The 18683-nt window shown below is 29.6% G+C and overlaps 2 protein-coding genes across 3 annotated transcripts; both read right to left on the bottom strand.

Moving 5' to 3' along the window:
• Positions 1–2140: 2140 nt before the first annotated feature.
• Positions 2141–4585, bottom strand: LOC114189958 (Polyketide cyclase / dehydrase and lipid transport protein). Its single transcript, XM_028078688.2, has 3 exons — positions 4024–4585; positions 2879–3046; positions 2141–2398 (listed from the first exon to the last, which is right to left on the bottom strand). The coding sequence occupies exons 1-3, from the start codon at positions 4480–4482 to the stop codon at positions 2213–2215; spliced, it is 813 nt and encodes a 270-aa protein (XP_027934489.1). The 5' UTR covers positions 4483–4585; the 3' UTR covers positions 2141–2212.
• Positions 4586–9615: 5030 nt separating this feature from the next.
• Positions 9616–12202, bottom strand: LOC114189837 (uncharacterized protein C24B11.05-like). Of its 2 annotated transcripts, none has more exons than XM_028078547.2 (9): positions 12090–12202; positions 11757–11881; positions 11557–11626; positions 11305–11370; positions 11103–11200; positions 10844–10969; positions 10493–10756; positions 10305–10370; positions 9616–10205 (listed from the first exon to the last, which is right to left on the bottom strand). In XM_028078547.2, the coding sequence occupies exons 3-9, from the start codon at positions 11606–11608 to the stop codon at positions 10053–10055; spliced, it is 825 nt and encodes a 274-aa protein (XP_027934348.1). In that variant the 5' UTR covers positions 11609–11626; positions 11757–11881; positions 12090–12202; the 3' UTR covers positions 9616–10052. The 2 variants fall into 2 exon arrangements, with proteins under 2 accessions (XP_027934348.1, XP_027934347.1); XM_028078546.2 differs by having other exon boundaries at positions 11557–11636; positions 12090–12201.
• Positions 12203–18683: the final 6481 nt, after the last annotated feature.

Genomic DNA, 18683 nt, shown 5'->3' with positions numbered 1-18683 from the left:
AGTACTTCCAGTTCAACTTTGTTCTATTCAATGAATTTTTAAATTAATAATTTAGTTTTCATCTTTGACAAAACGTGAGTTTAAGTTTCTTCCAACTTGTAGCAGTAAAAAGCCCTCAATAAATATTAAGCTTAAATATTAAAGAAAACTAAATTTACATGTTTTAACGATTGAAGGACTAAATTCTTAAAAAATATAGCCATTAGAATCAAATTTAAACAAAAGTATAAGGATTAAAAACATATTTTTTTCTTATATTTTTGTAAATTAAAATATTTTTGTTTACAAAGTGTATTAACCTATAATATAAATTAAGCACAAATAATTGAACATTTCCTAATATACTAATTATTTATGGTCAAATTTTTCATTCCACCATATCTTTTACTAAGGTCAGATAGTTTTAATATCCTTATATATTAAATTATAAAACTCGACAATATTATCATGCATAATAATCTATAATTAGATGACAATAAAGAAAATGCATTGTGGATATACTTTAATTAATTTTTAATTTTATTGTATATGTTTATTTCCCTTTTTTAATCTTTTTGAAGTATATAAGATAAAATGGAATGAAACCAACTTATTCTTCACCCTATCCTTAACTTTTTTTTTTTATCCTAGTATGTTATAAACATATATAATTACTTATAATATTAATCGATAAAAAGTATTTAATATGACTTTTAACATAATTTTTATAAGAAAAAAATAGCATACGTAAATGAAATTATAAAAATACTGCATATATATTATACTTATATTCTAAAAAAATAATTATATACCTTTTTTAATTTTTGTATGAGGTGGTTTTGAAACGAATTTTTCTTTAAAAAATTTAGAAGGCAAAAGTAAAATTAACTTTTCATAAATTTAATGTAGCTTATACACATACTTAAAATATTTTTTTTAAAATTATATTAAACAACCTCTACGAATTACCTACCTTATGTAAACTAATTTTAATTTATAAAGAATTTTTAATTTTTTTTTCTTTCACAAAATTCAATGAATGAACTCCTAATCAAACCATAAATTATATATAACTTATTTCCATCCTAGTGATGCAAGAAACAACCTAAACTATTTAATTGATTAAGTTGCTTTGTTGTTGTGTAGACGCGGCAAATGGGGATAGAACCTAATTGAATAGCTTTTATTGTCTAAAAAAGAATTCGTAAGTACATTAAATTCAACAAGTTATATCTCTATTCACTTCGTTATCATAAGCCATATCTTTCAAGTACTGTTTAGATATGTTCTTGTGATTGCAGCAAGTAGTGGTGTTGGGGAGTTATTAGGTGAGGTTGATTCTCTTGTTTATCAAGCTTGCAAGTCTGAGCTCGTATTTTCTACATCAATGTTAGTGGACAGTTTACATCGGCCATGAGAGCTTCGAGAAGCCCATTCTGGTAGAGAGTTTCTTGTTAAACGTGAAACCTAACTACCCCTATTGAATGTTAGTTTTGATTTAAATTTATGATGTTTTTACTATGTTTTATTTTTTTGGATCCATAGGTAGAGTTGCAGGTTTTCCAACTAAAAAACCAGTATCAATATCATCAATAAGAATAAAGTATACTTTCTTTGACTCAATATTCCTTTGATAGGCTTAGCAGTTTCCAAGATTAAATAACATTTGAAAGAACCAAGAGCCTTTAATTCAAATAATGACTATAACTTCAACTGAACTGGATCAACATAATTGATATTAGATCCAATTAAGATCATGTCATCCCCATAAACAAGTAAAATAATCAGTGAAGAACCAGATACCTGTGTGAATAACAAATAGTCATTCTTGGACTGTATAAAACTATGTTGCGGCAATGTAGATGAAAATTTACAAAATCATTGTCTTGAGCCCTACCTAAGTTCATATAATTCATTGAATAAAATCTCATAAAAAAAATATTACACAGGCACTGATTTTATATACATCACTAACTTAGCTAACTCATAACAAACTTAATTAAACTCTAATACTTGGAACCACCCCAATTTTATACTCAGTTCAAATCCAACATCCAACAACTCTAATATGAATATTGATTCAGCCTTGAATGTAAAGATCAAGGAGGGCAGACATTGAAGAAATTCTTATGAAGAGGGCATGTAAGACCAAGCATAAAGATTTACCAAATGAGCAAAGAGGAGTAAACTGGACTTGTATTCATTTTTGTATGATCCACAATATATCCATTAATTACACAACTCGTTCTTTTTGAGCTTCGTTCCTGACAGATACAAGGTTCATTTTTATCTCATTGCAAAGTCTACCCTCTATGAGACGAATAGGCAACCACAGCTTCGGCTTAACATCAACAACGTATGAGAGAGTTGTACTAACTTCTCGGACTTGAGACTGCTCACAATTTTCGCTGTTCAAATGCTGCAAAACCATTACCATTGGTTAATTAATTTTGTATAGTATGTTAACCAACCCTGTTGATTATGTGGTTTCAAAATAATATAAAATTTGAACATCTTCCAAAATGAATATTGAAACAAGTTAAAAGCAAAGGGGACTCCTTTACGCCAATAGCTAAAAGAAAAGGAGACATCTTTTTGTCAAAATAAATACTAGCAGTCAAGTTTTGCATAAATCATAATAACAACTTGGTCAATAGACTGAAATAATTACTAAACTTAAGTTTCCAAGATATGATTTCACACTCCACTTCTAGTTTTTCGCCAAGGAAGGTCGGTCATGGATGATGAATGTAGAATTTCACAACGTCAATCTCAGAAACGAAAGGTTTGACCTTTGAAAAATATTTATGATGAAGTGCCTCACATTATGCAAATTGATGTGATATATTATCCTAGATCCAGAAGAATTCTGAAATCAAGGGAACCCATTAATTCCTACCTGCAAAATCGACCATTTTCCTTCAAAGAGTTGAAAATCTCCTTCAATCATCTTGAATTCAATTTCACGCTTAATACCAGTAGGAAGAGTCTCCAATTCTTTCTCATAACAATCTACAATTCCTTTAGCATTGAATTTTATCCCAAATGCTATATTTTGCTGTCCGATCTGTTCAGGTAATGTAACAATAACAAATATAATTTCAAGTCAAATACATTAGCTAAGAAAATACTTTAAATGATGTCAATTTTTAATTCGGGTAACAGTAAAATAAAACATTGAGTGACATTAATTTGTAAAGCTTGCAATTCAGAGGAAGTAAATTAGGTAAAACCATGGTTGGCCTTACAACAATGTAATCTTATAAAAAGTTTGACATTAACCTGAATCATTCATTGTCACCCAAACTATAATAGTAATATGAGCATACATGCTCACACTCTGATTTCCAGAGTAAACTGCTGCACCAAAAAAGTGTAACATTAGTATTCATGTACTTCTAAGTTGTAGATACATCATAATGCATCATGCCATCATCATCACCCTGAATTGATGCCTAACCTGCATTTGATTTTATACCAAAATGGAGCTTGTTTTCTAAAAAATCACTCTTGTTTTAAAAACACTTGTTCTATGCTTGTTTTCTAACAATTCATGGAACAACAAAAAGAAAGAACGAAGTACAGGACAAAGCTCTAACAAGTTGTTACTAAACATTCATAAGCGCCCTCTTGTTTACATAGCAATTTTCGGGCGGCTAGGTAATAAGGACCACGGGTTCCATTACAGAGAAGCAAAATAAACCATCTAGTAAAGGAAGATCCCTACATAGCAATAGCAACACAGAAAGCAATTAAACTTGTACACTTACTGCACAAGTCCTCACGAGGGTTGTCCAATACAAATAAACTTCAACAAGAACATAAAGAAATACTCTAATTACATCTCCAAATTAATAAAGAATCAAGAATTTTTGATTCAGAAAATGAAAGCAAGCCCAAAACAACCCTAACACCTTATTTGAGATTGATCAAATCAGCAGAATGCAGCGTGAGACAAACAGCCAAAAAAATGCAACTAATTTCATAAAAAAAGATCAAACTTTAAGAACCCCTTTTGGAGCACAACACGTGATAGAGAGGAACCTGCAAAAGACGGGCATAATTGTCACCCTTTTGGAGCAACTGACTGACAGCAAGGCCAGGGATAAAATCAGCCAATCTCTCATAATCGGTCAAGATGTTCCAAACGGAAGAAAGAGAAGCTTCAATGGAAATTCTGGATTCGATTCTGCGCGAGTTCTTGTCCAGTTTCATCACCTCTATGCACACCCCATCCTCAACTAAGGACTCTTCCGACTCTTCAAGCCCCACATCGTCTAAAGTGATGGGGTCGGGTTCTGAAGCAGCAGTGCACAAGAAGGGTGTGGAGTTGGAGGAGCAAGGTTTGGGAGTGGATAGTGAATGATGGGTCTTGAAATGAAAAGGGTGGAAGAAGAAGAGAGAGGAGTGGGTTATGGGAATGGAGTTAGAGGAGAAGGAAGCGAGTGGTTGAGGGAATAGAAAAGCTGAGCGTGATTCTGAGGAAACTGGAATGGCGCGCATTGTTTCTGTGGTGCTCTCTTCTCCTCTACCATACTCTTTTTCTGTTGCGAAAACGCAAAACTACATGAACCATGTTCTTGAACTTGTCGCCCACAACAAAACAATCTTAAGAACATAGCGTGGTTTTACTGGTTAAGGTGAGAACACCAATGGTGTAACTATTGTTGTTAGTAGATAATTAATTAAAAAGGATTAAATACATTTTTAGTCCTCATTTTCGTTTTCGTGGTGTTTGTTATAGACGTCTTCCTCGTTTTAACAAAAGATTTACAATTGTACCGAATATTTAAAATGATATTCATTTTCGCAATTCGTGTTTTATTTGATCCTTTCATGTGAGGACGTTTAATTCAGTAACGGAGTATTATACAGTTAACAATGTTTGTATTACGTTACATGTTACATTGGAATGTGTTACGTGTCAGTGCTCCGTTACTGATTTAAATGGCGTAACAAAAAATGATCAAATAAACACAAATTGCGAGAATGAAAATCATTCTAAATATTTGGTACAAATGAAAACCATTTTAAACATTCTGTCAAAATAAATATCATATGCAACAAACAGTATGAAAATGAAGACAAAAAAAATATTTAAGCCTAATTAAAAATAGGCTTAAATATACATTTGGTCCCTATTTTTGTTGATTTTATTCAATTTGGTCCCTATATTCGTTTTATGTTCAATTAGGTCCTCATTTTCGTCAAATTGTGGTCAATTTGGTCCTTTTCACTAACGGTGTTTAAATGGTTAACGTTTTTGAACAGTATATGCCATGTGTCAACTCCTGGTTTTTTTGATTTTTTTTATTTTTTTTGATTTTTTTTTAATTTTTTAATTTCAAAAAAATAGTCCACGTGTCAAGTCACAATTGTGCCACGTGTCAATGCTACTGCCACGTGTCAGTTTGTAGTAGTATTATTCTTTTTGTTCAATTTAGTCCCAATTTTTATTAAAATAAATCAATTTTGTCCTTTTCAAATTGATACTAAATTTAATATCTTTTATACAAATTATATTAATATCTTTTCTAAAATTGACCTTTAAATTTATTATTTTTTAAATTCAATTATAAATTATTAAATTTAATTATAAATTGAATAAGTTCTTATATTTAATTTCTAAATACAATATAATTATTTAAAATATTATAAGAATATAATTATTAATTTTTTTCTAATATTTATATTCTAAAATATTTTTAAAATTGATATATAAAAATATTTTAAATATTCAAAATATTTTAGAAAAATAAACTAATATTTGTAAAATTAACATTTACATATAAAATATTTTAGATTTTAATATCTAAAATGCAATAAAAATATTAAATATTTTAAATTTAAATGTAAATTTTACAAATGTTAATATATATTTTTAAAATTTTAATAATTATATTTTAATTATATTTAAATAATTATATTCTATTTAACAATTGAATCTAAAAATTATATTCAATTAATAATTAAATATTATAATTTATAATTAAATTTAAAAAATAAGTAATAATAATGTCAATTTGAAAATTAAATGGTTTTCTTTTAATAAAATTTGGGACTAAATTAAACAAAAATAACGAATATAGGGACTGAATTGAACAAAAATAACGAATATAGGGACTAAATTGAAAAAAAAAATAATACTATCAGAAACTGACACGTGGCACAATTGTGACTTGACACGTGGACACTTTTTTTGAAATTAAAAAAATTAAAAAAAAATTAAAAAAAAATTAAAAAAAATAAAAAAAATTAAAAAAAAAACCAAGAGCTGACACGTGGCATGTACTGTTCAAAAACGTTAACTATTTAAACACCGTTAGTGAAAAAGACCAAATTGACCACAATTTAACGAAAATGAGGACCTAATTGAACATAAAACGAAAATAAAGACCAAATTGAATAAAATCAACACAAATTGACCAAATGTATATTTAAGCTTTAAAAATATCACATTTTCATCTATTATTAATGATTAATGAATGTTGTTTTGCCCATGATGTCTTGAGGTTGTCAAAGAATCTACGTAATATTGTATTATTTAATTTGGGCATTAGAACAAAGATTATTTCATATATATATATATATATATATATATATATATATATATATATATATATATATATATATATATATATATATATGGAATCATATCTTTGCATACGATTTTTGTTGTAGTATTTTTATTTTAAATTATTAAAATATTTATAGTTTATAAGATAACTTAGAAAAAGTATTTTTATTATAATTTTTTGTTCATCTTGAATTATTATTTTGTCTCTTTTATTTCTCTGTTACTTGTTAAATATTTATAAAATTCACTCGAATTTTAGAGGTGTTTTTTCTCTCATTATAATCTTTATTGTATTTTTTTTCATTTGCATAGTTTTGTTTAAGTTCGGACGATGTATTATATTTTAAGAAATACAAACCTTAATTTTATTAAATAAAATTGTTTATAGGACATTCATATTATTATTTATATTCCATTTCAATATTTATTATTTATTTTTTTAACTTTAAAATGTTTCACTCTTAATTTGAATTTACATGAACTCTTTGTTTAGTTTATTAATTAATATAAAAGAAAAAGTTTATCTATTTTTCTTCTCTTTTAACTCTTATTTCTTTTCACTTGAAAAACCTTTATTTTGTTAAAAAACTTATATTTTTGTGTTCTCTTTTATTCATGTTTTCAAAGTATTTTATCTTTTCATCAGAAAAATCAATCTCAACCTCACAGAATTAAATTATTTATAAAACACATATTTAATTACTTTTACCTTTTTCAGTATTTTTATTCATTGTTTATTTATTACATTCTAAGAATGAATGATATTACCTTGATTGTGTCTATTTTACTTGGAATTCGCAGTGATATAGCTTTATTTTTGTTTTTCTAACTTTTTATCAAGTTTTCATCATGTTTCATTTACCATGAATAACAAAATTTATTGTTTGAATATTTTTTATCAACGTCAAATATAATTTTTATATTTAAATGATAAAAAGTGCACTTTTTAAATGATGAGTCTTTTGATATGATTTATCACATTAGACTACTTTTTTAATTATTATTAGTTAACATAACTAAACATTTTGATAAATTAATGGATGTTCTAATTAATGGATGTTCTCATTGTGGTATTTTAGTTAGGCGTAATTATTTACTATTTTATATAAAAGTAAAAAATATTTTTAGTCTCCCAATTTATATATGAAATTGAAATTTGTCGTTATCGAAAAAATTATATAAAATAGATTGTCTAAAATGAATGACATTAAGTTTTTTCTTTGATGATAATAAGATGATAACTAGATTAAAAGGCCTGTGCATATAATGATCAAGAAGTGTAATTAAAAAGAAAAAAAATCTACTTTTTCTCTTTTACATTTTTTTCTCTTTTTTCTTTTCCTCTTTAATCTTCTTCTTTGACCATCATCCTCGATGGTTTCATCATTTTCGTTTCTACGTTTAGGTCTTTTTTTTTTTTATGGATTTTACTATTTACAAAGAAATAGAAGGATGAATTTGAATTTAAATGGTGTTCTTTTCTGCACCTTTATGAGCGAGACAAGGAGAGATTTTTACTTTTTTTCCATCTCACATGTGCTAAAGAGATTTAGGGGTAATTTATTTATATTTACAATAATATCCTTGTTCTTTCATAAATGTAAACTTACTTGAGCATGTTTATGCTTTTGGTTTCATTGTTTTGTTTTTTCTTCCATTCACCTAAGTAGCAACGGGTGGCCATCATTTCTATCCAAAAAGACTTGTAAGGTTCCAATTTGATTAAAAAGAATTTTAGTTTTATGAAAATAAAATAACTAATTATTAATTATTATTATATTAATAATAACAATAATCATAATTAGTATTAAACGATAATATTATATTTTTCTTATATTTATTCCAATACGAAAGATTTTTCATGTTTAACTAGTTCCATTTTGGATGTACTTGATTCCACCGATTTCTTCACAACTTTGTTTATTTTTTTTTCAAATCAAATATATTATAATATTTTTTTATTAATAAATATCATTAATATTTTTAATTATCATAAAAAGATTCAAAATTAATTATTACTTATCTAATTATCATTTTATAATACTTTTAATACCAAGGACGATTTGGTAATCTAACTTTTTCATCCATTAAATTTTATTTCTTTATTAGTCATATCAATCAAATCTATCACAAATGTTCACAAAATTTATTCTTAAATTTACTTCACTATCACCTTTAAATCTTTTTTAAAAAAATAACATAATTCTCACCTTCAAATCCATTTAAATCGATCATCTCTCTCCCTCAAATTCTTCCACTCAAAAGAACACATTCTTAGGTTTAGATTTGATTCTCCATCACTCAACTATGATCGGATAGAGGAAATTGAATTGCAATTTCGCATGTAAACTAAGCTACTAAAAATATAATTCACCATTCATATAATTTTTAACTTTTGTCTAATTACTATTTGATAACGTGTTTAGGTATTTATTTAACTATAATTTTTTTCTTAGATATAGAAAAGAAAATGTGTCTTTCTGAAATTGATAAATTAATTAAATTATTTGGACAAATGTGTTTGGATTAACATTAAGTTGGAAAAAAGAAAACTATACAAAATTAAGTATTACATCAAAATTATGATTTTCTAAAATGAGATTAAAAGAACCAAAATCTAATATGAATAATCAAAAAGTTAGACAAATCCAATTTCATATTTAATTTGTGTTTCTGTCACGAAACTTGTTTAATTTCTTGAAGTTGTGGACAAATACTTTATTCAACATGTTATCCATATCTCTCCATATCATGGTGATGAATAGTGACTCTTTTTCTTATATGAAATCGACAAAATACACTTGCAACAACTTCTGGTCAATCATTGTACGCAAATAATTCTGGCAATGTTGATTCACTTATTTTTAATGCCCAGTTGCTTATCTAAGCCATCCAAAGGTTTTTCATTTCAACCATTATCACTTAAAATTTGTTTATGTTTTGGCCTTACTAAGTAAACGATGTTAATGTATGTTGTAGACTCCATGGTTAGAGAAACTCCATGTTGTGTCAGTAGATTTCAGTGATGGAATGGATGTTGAGAGGCACTTGAATCACAGTAGACAAGAAAGTTTCATACAAGTTATTCAAAATACTTGATTTTAACACTGAAGTGCAGTACAATTTTCTAACTGTGAATTAAGATTTTAAGTTGAAAAGGGTGTAAGAATATGGATATTTGATATGTTTATATGCGTCTGAATTATCGACTTCTGAGAGATACACAACACACATATCTCGTATTACCATTTACCAGACCGACGAAAAACCTTATTTAGTAGATTACTATATTTTTTTTCTCTCCAATTTTTAGCTCTGCAATATACATTTTCAAGTTTCTCATCCATTCAATGTCCCAACTTGAAGATTTATATAGTTAAGCATCAGCATGATATGGAGAGATTTCAAACTTATTGTAAATTTAGATAGACACGAGCTTAGGTTGAAACCCTTGATTGCTTGATTAGTGTGCTAAAATCTTTCATCGAAGCAAAACTCAAGCTAGGACCATGGTTTCCACTGCTGGGGGTTGAATCTTTTGCTGTTGGTTTCCTTCTTCAATCTCCCATATTTCAGGTAATGCTTCTTTGATATTGTGAATGCTATTCAGGGCATGATCAGCACCAGGCACCAAATCTGAATGACCCAACTGCCATCAATTGGTTATGTTCTTGTTAGATTACACTGCAGTATTGCATAACAAATGAACATGAATGTGAAAATGCATAGATAGCAAACTAGATCTTACTATAACAGTGTGAAGTCCAGCTACTTTTGCACTTGCAACATTTCTAACACTGTCATCAAAGAAAATCTGCAGAAGATAGGATAGAACTGTTATGAATTGATTCCCAGAGTCTTACAGAAAATAATATAAATAACCACATAACATAAGTAATAATCCTATGTCACTTTTAGGTAAGTGTTCAATCTTACTGTTTTCTTTGGATCCACATTAGCAATCCGAATAGCAGCTTCAAAGGCTTCCACAGAGGGTTTACAGAGGATATGAGTCTGGGAATTGAAACATCCATTCTCCGTTAAATCTGTGAGAACATTATCATCATTCGGTAAATCCATGCAATTGATTTGTTTGTGAGGATTAAGCGTTTCAAAGCATATGATGCCCTCAAAACAATCTTCCAAACCCATTCTGTTGAGAACTTTAACTGCATGTGCGTGATCTGCATTGGTGAATATCTGGAAATAACATTTTCAAGTCAGAGGATATTATAGAACGCTCTTCACTGAACAAATTTATAAGGTTTAACTTTGTTGTTGACATACTATTTTACGTTGAGGCATGGAAAGTAGAAGGTTCCTTAATACTGGATCAGGCTTCAGTTTCTCGTATGGTAACCTTCCATGAACGTAAGCATGAAACTCGTCATTGTCAAATTCATAGCCAAGGACCTGAGAGGAAACATAGTAGAAAAAGATTTCTCTTCAAACTGTATAAACTCACTGAGATCATATATAATTGACAGTGAATCGATTTCAGAAGTATGATGAAGAGAAAAATAAGAGCAGCACCAAATCTTCATACCTTCAATCCTGCCATAGTTGTTCCGTATTCTCTATACAAATCCAAGCACATTTTTGGCACTTCATCTTCTTCAATATGCAAGTGTTCTAACATATACTCTGCAAAAAAATAAAAGATTGGTTAACTCTAGTTCTTGTATGACATATGAGATTACCTGAACACCAGACTATGTAAGATTTTGTTATAACACTAGAATATGTACCTTGAATGTTCTTGCGACAAAACAAATTGAGACCTATGCTCAGCGGGTAGAGAGTGTCATCCATATCTGTGACCAACATTTGGAATTAGAAATTAGTTCCATCTTCTATTTCAGAGTGAAACACACCATTATTAACCTTCTTTTCCCCTTTTGAAACAGGCAAATTGAATTCTATATTTTCTTCAGTTTCAATGGACAATTTTCTAAGTTAAATAAAGAGGCAAAAAGGTTATTGAGTTGCACCAATCATACCAAAAAGCAAGCACTCGTACTTGACTCCAACAGTCCTGAGAGCAGAGTCCATCTTAGCTGAATTTCAAATCTGCAACAAACTTCAGTAATAGCAGCATAATGAGCACTATATTTGCACTTGATGATCTTACAAGAATATGAGCAACTGAAAAAAGTATGAAAGTTTAAGCAAGAGTACAAAAGTTTAAGCATTAACGCACCAAATTTGATCAGAAGAATAGTGCTCTCTATCTAGTGTATTAAAAACAATACACTTGTGATTAAGTAGATGAAAGGATTACAAACCCAAATCGTGAATTTATAGTTCGATACTCTCCACTTGAATCTGCTTGTTATTAAAAACAGCAAGTTAGTAAGTATTAGTCATTTCATGGGTTATGTAAAATAATCAATGCGTTGAAACATGCCTACCAATTCGAACCACATAAACAAAACCTATTTAAAATAAAATAATATCTAGACTTTATGAACATTAACATGAACAGAGATAAAAACAAATGCAATATGTGGCACGAAACTAAACGTAGCAGTACCTTTACCCAAAAGTAAACTAGAGTGTCCCAATGTAATACCTCTACTGCACGAAATGGTCGTTCGTGGCTTACAAAATCAATTCATATATGTACATGAATTTGTAGGAGGACCCCACCACTACGCATAATGTGCGAGGTGACAAACTATTTCTGAGGTGGTGAGCATCGTTATTTTTCAATTGTTAGACTTTCTCATCTATCTTTACTTTTTCAGTCACTTTCTGTGCCATAACTGCTCCATTTTTCATCAAGTATCTGGTTCAATCCTACAGTTAGGAGTTGATATTTGCATTTACTTAATCTCACTCCATGCGTGCTGACAGTGTTATCTCCGCATACTTTATTTGTAGAATTACACTTACTCAACTCTACAAAATCGATTTAAAAAATAAGATTTATCGTCACTAACTTGTATATTCGGACTTATGTCTTGTTGATAGAACTTTCAACATACTTCACTTGGAGAAAACTGATAAATTGGTTGGGATGTTGCTTGTGGGTGTGAGGTTTTCATACAAGGAAAATGTAGAGATTGGGTAGTAAAAGAAGAGTTTATTCGTTTAACTATGATGGAATATAACTATATATATATAAGTATCATTGGTGTGTATGATTATAAATAAAACACGTAGGACCATTAAAAAACTTACTATTTAATTTAATGTCCTTTGCGTAGAGAACAGAAGCCACCACCGTCCATGCATGTGACAATGTTAGGCTGGTAGTAGTAGAAGCCAAATCATCAGCACTAAAGAGGTGGTGGTTTATATTGCCACGGCAACATGGAATGGAGTAAATAAATCTCTCACGTTGGGCCCACACAATTTTAAACCTTTTCAGAATAATAACAAGTTTAATTGGTTAAGTTTCAGAAACTATATTTGTATTATCGTTATTTTACTTTTCGTTTTCAAACATTTCTAAAACTAATGAAAATAGTTTTTTAGATTTACTAGCATGTTGCATTTGTAAGTTATAAATAGATATGTGTTGAAATTATAATATATTAATGGAAACAACTTTCATGTTATAATACACTAGAGAGTATACTAAGAAAGACTTAGATGAAGAGTGTGTGAATTGTTAATCAATGGTATGCTAGATGAGATAATGATAGTTTTGTTTGTGGATATTGTGTTAGTGAGTGTGTTTATATACAATTCAACCTTACAATATAAGGTGTGACCAGGCTTGAACTTCACTTATATATTATAATGTGAGATTTCAACACATTTTTTATATATTATAAAGTGAGATTTCAACACATTACATTGGGAAATGAACATTTTAAGTGTAATATTAGATATTTTTCCATAATCTAACACGTATTGGATAACAAAATGGTAAAAATGGTAATGATTTCAAAGAATTAGAATATATTTTAAATACCTTTAATATCATCATGTAAATAGATTTATGTTTAATTCAATATCACGATATCGGTTTATAAGGTAAAATTTTCAATTATAAAGTGTAAATTTATTTTATTTCTAATATTGTAAAGAGAAAAACAATTATAAACAAGGAAGACTAATTTTTTTGTTACCAACAATAAAAAATATATAAAATAGAAAAACATTTGAGTTGCTCCAACCCTTTACACAGTTAAAAAACATAAAAAAAAAAATAATAGAAAAAAATTGGGTAGGAAACACTCATGTTCTCAAAGATATTACATAGCACAAGTGCTTAACCATATTCTAGGAAGAAGGTATAAAGATAACAAATAAAGAAAGGATGAGTATAATTCTAAAATCATGGTTTAACTTGCATAAGCTACCCATAAAAACATTGTCTCTTTCATTTTTCTTTGTGAAGTTTTCCCCTTTCCTTATAAAAATTGTGTCACTAATCACTGGTTGTCAAATTTGTATATGTGCAAGGAACATATCTTTAGGCTATAGAGCTTGAGTCTAGAAAAACATTAAATAACTAAGATTTAAAGTATTGTTTTTGGAGATACCACATGCCAAGGTTGTTATCACTCTACAGTCTAGACCACGTTAGAGTATAAGAGTAGCAAGATTAAAACTTTCTTATAATTGAGACATCATGCTTTACCCAAACCAACTACTAAGCATATGATGTGGATGTAAATCCAAAACTCATAGAACCGATATCAGAAGGAAAGGCCAAATAACTCAAAAAAGAAGTTTAGGGGTTTACTAAATAACAAAACACTTAAAGAATTTAATTAGTTGAGCATGTGAAGGTTTTAAATATGAAGATGGGAAAGTATGAGGCAAAATGGCCCAAAGAAGGGACAAGTTCCACTTCAATGAGTGGGCTAAGGTGAGCAACATATGTAACATCACATGTGAAATGTTTAATATAAATAAATTGACAATGTTTGAAAATATTATATGCAATGGAGATGTCAAATGGAGGTTATTAGGATTAAGATGTACTCATTTATATAGCTATTTTTTCTAAAACTTTAACAAAAAAAAAAAGGCACATATGATATATGTATTTATGCAAAATATCTTTTTCAAATATATGAAACCGCATTATTTTAATATAAGTAGAAACAAAACAATTTTTAATCTCTAAAAAGAATATAATATTTTTCCCGATAATATAATGTCGCACTTTCTTAGAAATATTGTTTGTTTAAGAAGAAAATAATAATTTGAAGACGGCTTTTAGGTTTTCTCCTCTCTTCTTTTTCTAATCACATACATAAATGGTCTTCCCTATTCATCTTTTGTTTCTAATTCTTTCTCTTGATTTTCATACATGTATGAAGGTATACTATTAATTATGGATTTAAATTAAAACAAAATATAAAAAAATATTAGATGCATTGACTTTAATTAGATTTTGAATAGAAATCATATTCACCGTTATCACGTTGTTTGTAAATATTTACATTTTGGACAAAACTATCTAAATAATTCTTCAACAAAAGTTCCTTCTCAAGTTCTGAAATATTGATTTAGAGTTTGTATAACAAATTTATACTCTGTAGGTTGTTAAAGTTAGAAGTCAACAAAATGTAAAAATGAGAGTACTAATATTACACTTTTCATCTTCTCTGTGAAGAATATTATTCCAATATCCATAACCACGTATTTCTCTGTACTATGTATAGGAGCAAGAGATAGATAAGAAGATTTACTACACCATCTTGACTCTTGAGTCATATATTGTATATAGTTATTACTTCAAAATATTCCTTTACCAACAATGAATGAATGACTCTTGAGTCATTACTTTGGATTATATGATCAGTTCCTTTCTTTGCACCCCCTGTAAAAAAAAAAAATGAATGAAAAAGGGAACTCAGTATTGCTTAATATATGAATCATGCAAGCCTTCTGATAAATGATAACCAAGCGAAAGGTATGTGTTAGTAACCAGGTACCAGTAAGAGACATGAAGCTGTTAGTGGCATATGGTTCAAGTTTGAATCTAAAGATGCAAATCTGTACATCATGTTTATGACAGACATATTAAAGGCAGGTGGGAATGATGCGAGAGAGAAGGAAATTATCATAGAGGAACCTCACCATTCCACTTGTTTAACATTTTTCTTCCTAGTAAAAAGTTTAGGATGAAGGAACATTTCTCAAAATGCATTTACTTTTATATTTGTAGTATTCTCATCATAAATCATGGGACCTTTTTTATATTCAATTTGAGAAAAAATATTAACGTCACACACAACAAAGAAAGATAAAAATGTGTGTAATAAGTTATGAGGTTGATTGTCTGGAGAACTGATAAAATTAAAATTGGACTCTTATAACTCAATTCCAAATTGTTCTCACAAAGGGAAATATCATTTTATGTAAAATTCATATATATATATATATATATATATATATATATATATATTATTGTATTTAGGAATGACAAATAAATATTTTTTCACTTTATATGGATGAGTATTTCTTTTAATTGTTTGACTTATCACAAAATTCATTCACATCTTTAAGATATCATAACATTTGTGCAATTATATTCAAATTATGTATATTTATTAAATATTTTTTATTTATCACATTTGAATATTTATACTCTCTTTTAATATTTTTATCATTGTATATTTTTGCACATGACAATGTTCAAAACTATCATTTACTAGTTAATATAAAAAAGCTTATATTATTTATTATATTATTATTAATTTTTGTTTCATTTAAATAACTTTTATGTTCTAATTTTATTTATCTCCGTTCAACTAGGTTCATATTTGAGAAGTTTTCTTAAATCTTTAATGGTTTTTTCATTTTATCATACCCTTAGTTATAAATTTATTTTTCTTGATACGATTTCATTCAACAGTCTATTAAATTGTTTCCATTTGATCATTTCTTTAATATTTTTATTTGTTATTTATTTTTATCATGTAAAATAATATTTTGATATTTTTATACACTTATTTTTATTTTTTAATTCATTATCATATGTGTAAATTTATCACTATAATTGTATAAATAAATTTTATTTACTATAATATAATAATTTAATAATATAATTGCCTTGAATATTTTTTTATCACCATTCAAACATATGTTGAGATTCAAAAGAAGAAAGATGTTTGTTAAATTTCAATTATTATTGGTTAAAATCTTTATTCTTTATGTGGTTTTGATCAAGTGATGTATTATAATTTGTGTAATGTACAAAAAAAGAAGAAGATTTAATTAGAATTTCAAAAATTGAAGTAAATATACATTTAAAATATTTTTAATTTAAATATTTTTTTCATTTATATTTTTTTAAAAATATTTAAAAATTTTATCAACTAGGTAAAATTAACCTTCACAAATCTAATAATTATTTTGGCTCTCATGAAAGTTTATTTTGTATTTTAATTTGAAATTTATACAATTATAATATAATTTCTTCCTAAATATGTGATATTGAAGGAACAAAAATACAATCTGTTCCTGCAGAGAACAAACAAGAGGTTAGGCACAAGCGTCACCTTACCATGTAGTCCGCTATCTCTTCAGTTGGCCTCTTCCCAGTCGATACATGTCAACTTGAACCCAGGAGGGGTTAACTGGAGAAGAATCTCCGAAGCTCAAGTAAGTCAAAGCTCTCAGAGAGTCAAATCAGTGATTAATGAATGCGTACCTTTGAATGATGGGGTCCACATGTATTTATAGAACATTAATGACGTTTGACTATTTCATGGGCTAGGTCTTGACCTGGGCTCTAGTTTGGGCCATGAGTGGGCCTGGGCCCCAACCCAGGCCCTTGAGACCTATTGAATGCGAGGGTTTCGATTTTCGCTTAAGTTTATTGGAGTAGTCGGCCTGGGCTTTAACCTTACCAGATGTGCTCGAGTAGTCGGTCTCGACCGACTACTTGCCTAGGTGGCTTATGTTGGTGATGTGAAGTGCTAACTCGGCGGTCTCGATATGCACACTGTTTACTTGGTCGAGTTTGGCTAGGTACGGTACATCAGTCCCCCAGCCTTATCCGATAAGGGTTGTCGGTCAAGGATGATATGTGTTGATAAGCTAGCAGAACCGGCTAGGTGTGATACACCAGTCCCCCAGCCTTTAAGTGTGGTGAACAGTGTTAAGGCTTAGAATTTGCAATCGTCAGAAGGTAGGTGAAAGGGTGTCAGTTGTTCAAATCGAAAAAGTTTTGGCGCCGTCATTTTGAAGTGTCATATCTTTTGCAATGATGGTGTCGATTGGTCTGTGGTATGGTTTTGGTTTTGGCGGGAAGAGGTTCGTCGTTTGGGATTGTAGGTTATAAATATGTGTTTGCAAACAGATAAGGGGTTACCTGTTTCATTTGTGAATTCTGAATTTAAAGACCTTGTGCGCGTAAAAGTGTCCAACTAGTCCTCTATTTCGACCGACATCTTCCCGTAAAAAACGAAATCAGGTATGTCCAGTAGTAGTAGCGTGTCTTCGTCTAGTAGTAGTGAAAGTACTGAGTTAGATAGAAGTAAGGATGGACGACTTGGCGGAGAGGGTACAAGTTCTGGAGTTGTTACAAGCGGGATGCCGATGGAGGTAGTGAGGGAGGTTCGAGAGGATCCTCCTGAAGAGTTGGAGGAAAGTAACTGGTCGGCCAAAGGCGGCTATGGGTGGGTTGCTGCTAATGTTCGTGATCAATCATCTTTATTCAGGTGGTCTCGTCTGTTGAACTCTTGGCTGAACTGCACACCCGTTATGTCCAGGGGTGTCAGCGGAGACATTATTTCGCTGGAGAGGGTAAGTGCCGTCGACCGGGTATGCCATGGGCAGGAGGGGGCTACCGAAAAATTCTTCTACATGTATATGTGCCACTTTTCTCAGCTTCATGTGCGACTGCCCTTAGACGATTTCACTATGGGTGTGCTCCGGGCTTTGAATGTGGCACCTACCCAGCTACATCCTAATAGCTGGGCCTACTTGCAGGCCTTCCGCATTCTGTGCGAGTCCTTATATTTGGAGCCTACTCCCTATGCTTTCTTGTATTTTTATGACACCAGGCCCCGAAGGCTGGCTACTTGGCTTTCTTTAATCAGTCGCCCCAGCATCAGCAGACTGGATGCTTTCTCCCAGTCTTTCAAGCATTTCAAAGACGGGTACTTCAAAGTCGTCGTTAAGGAAGGGGGTAAATCTCATTTTTTGAATGCGG

The sequence above is a fragment of the Vigna unguiculata genome, chromosome 7 (genome assembly GCF_037176805.1).
Source record: "Vigna unguiculata cultivar grain cowpea cultivar isolate G323 ecotype 2 chromosome 7, ASM3717680v1, whole genome shotgun sequence".
Taxonomy (NCBI): domain Eukaryota; kingdom Viridiplantae; phylum Streptophyta; class Magnoliopsida; order Fabales; family Fabaceae; genus Vigna; species Vigna unguiculata.
The sequence above is the reverse complement of the archived record's forward strand: the minus strand, read 5'-3'. Positions and strand labels throughout refer to the sequence as shown.

Excerpts from the sequence above, each read along its gene's own strand:
- LOC114189837 (XM_028078547.2), bottom strand. The coding sequence starts at position 11,608 with ATGGACTCTGCTCTCAGGACTGTTGGAGTCAAGTACGAGTGCTTGCTT. Across the intron at positions 11,201-11,304 it reads TTGTCGCAAGAACATTCAAG|AGTATATGTTAGAACACTTG; the intron begins GTACATATTCTA and ends ATTTTTTTGCAG. Across the intron at positions 10,371-10,492 it reads ATGTGGATCCAAAGAAAACA|ATTTTCTTTGATGACAGTGT; the intron begins GTAAGATTGAAC and ends TATCTTCTGCAG.
- LOC114189958 (XM_028078688.2), bottom strand. The coding sequence starts at position 4,482 with ATGCGCGCCATTCCAGTTTCCTCAGAATCACGCTCAGCTTTTCTATTC. Across the intron at positions 3,047-4,023 it reads ATTATGCCCGTCTTTTGCAG|ATCGGACAGCAAAATATAGC; the intron begins GTTCCTCTCTAT and ends TTACCTGAACAG. Across the intron at positions 2,399-2,878 it reads GAAAATGGTCGATTTTGCAG|CATTTGAACAGCGAAAATTG; the intron begins GTAGGAATTAAT and ends ATGGTTTTGCAG.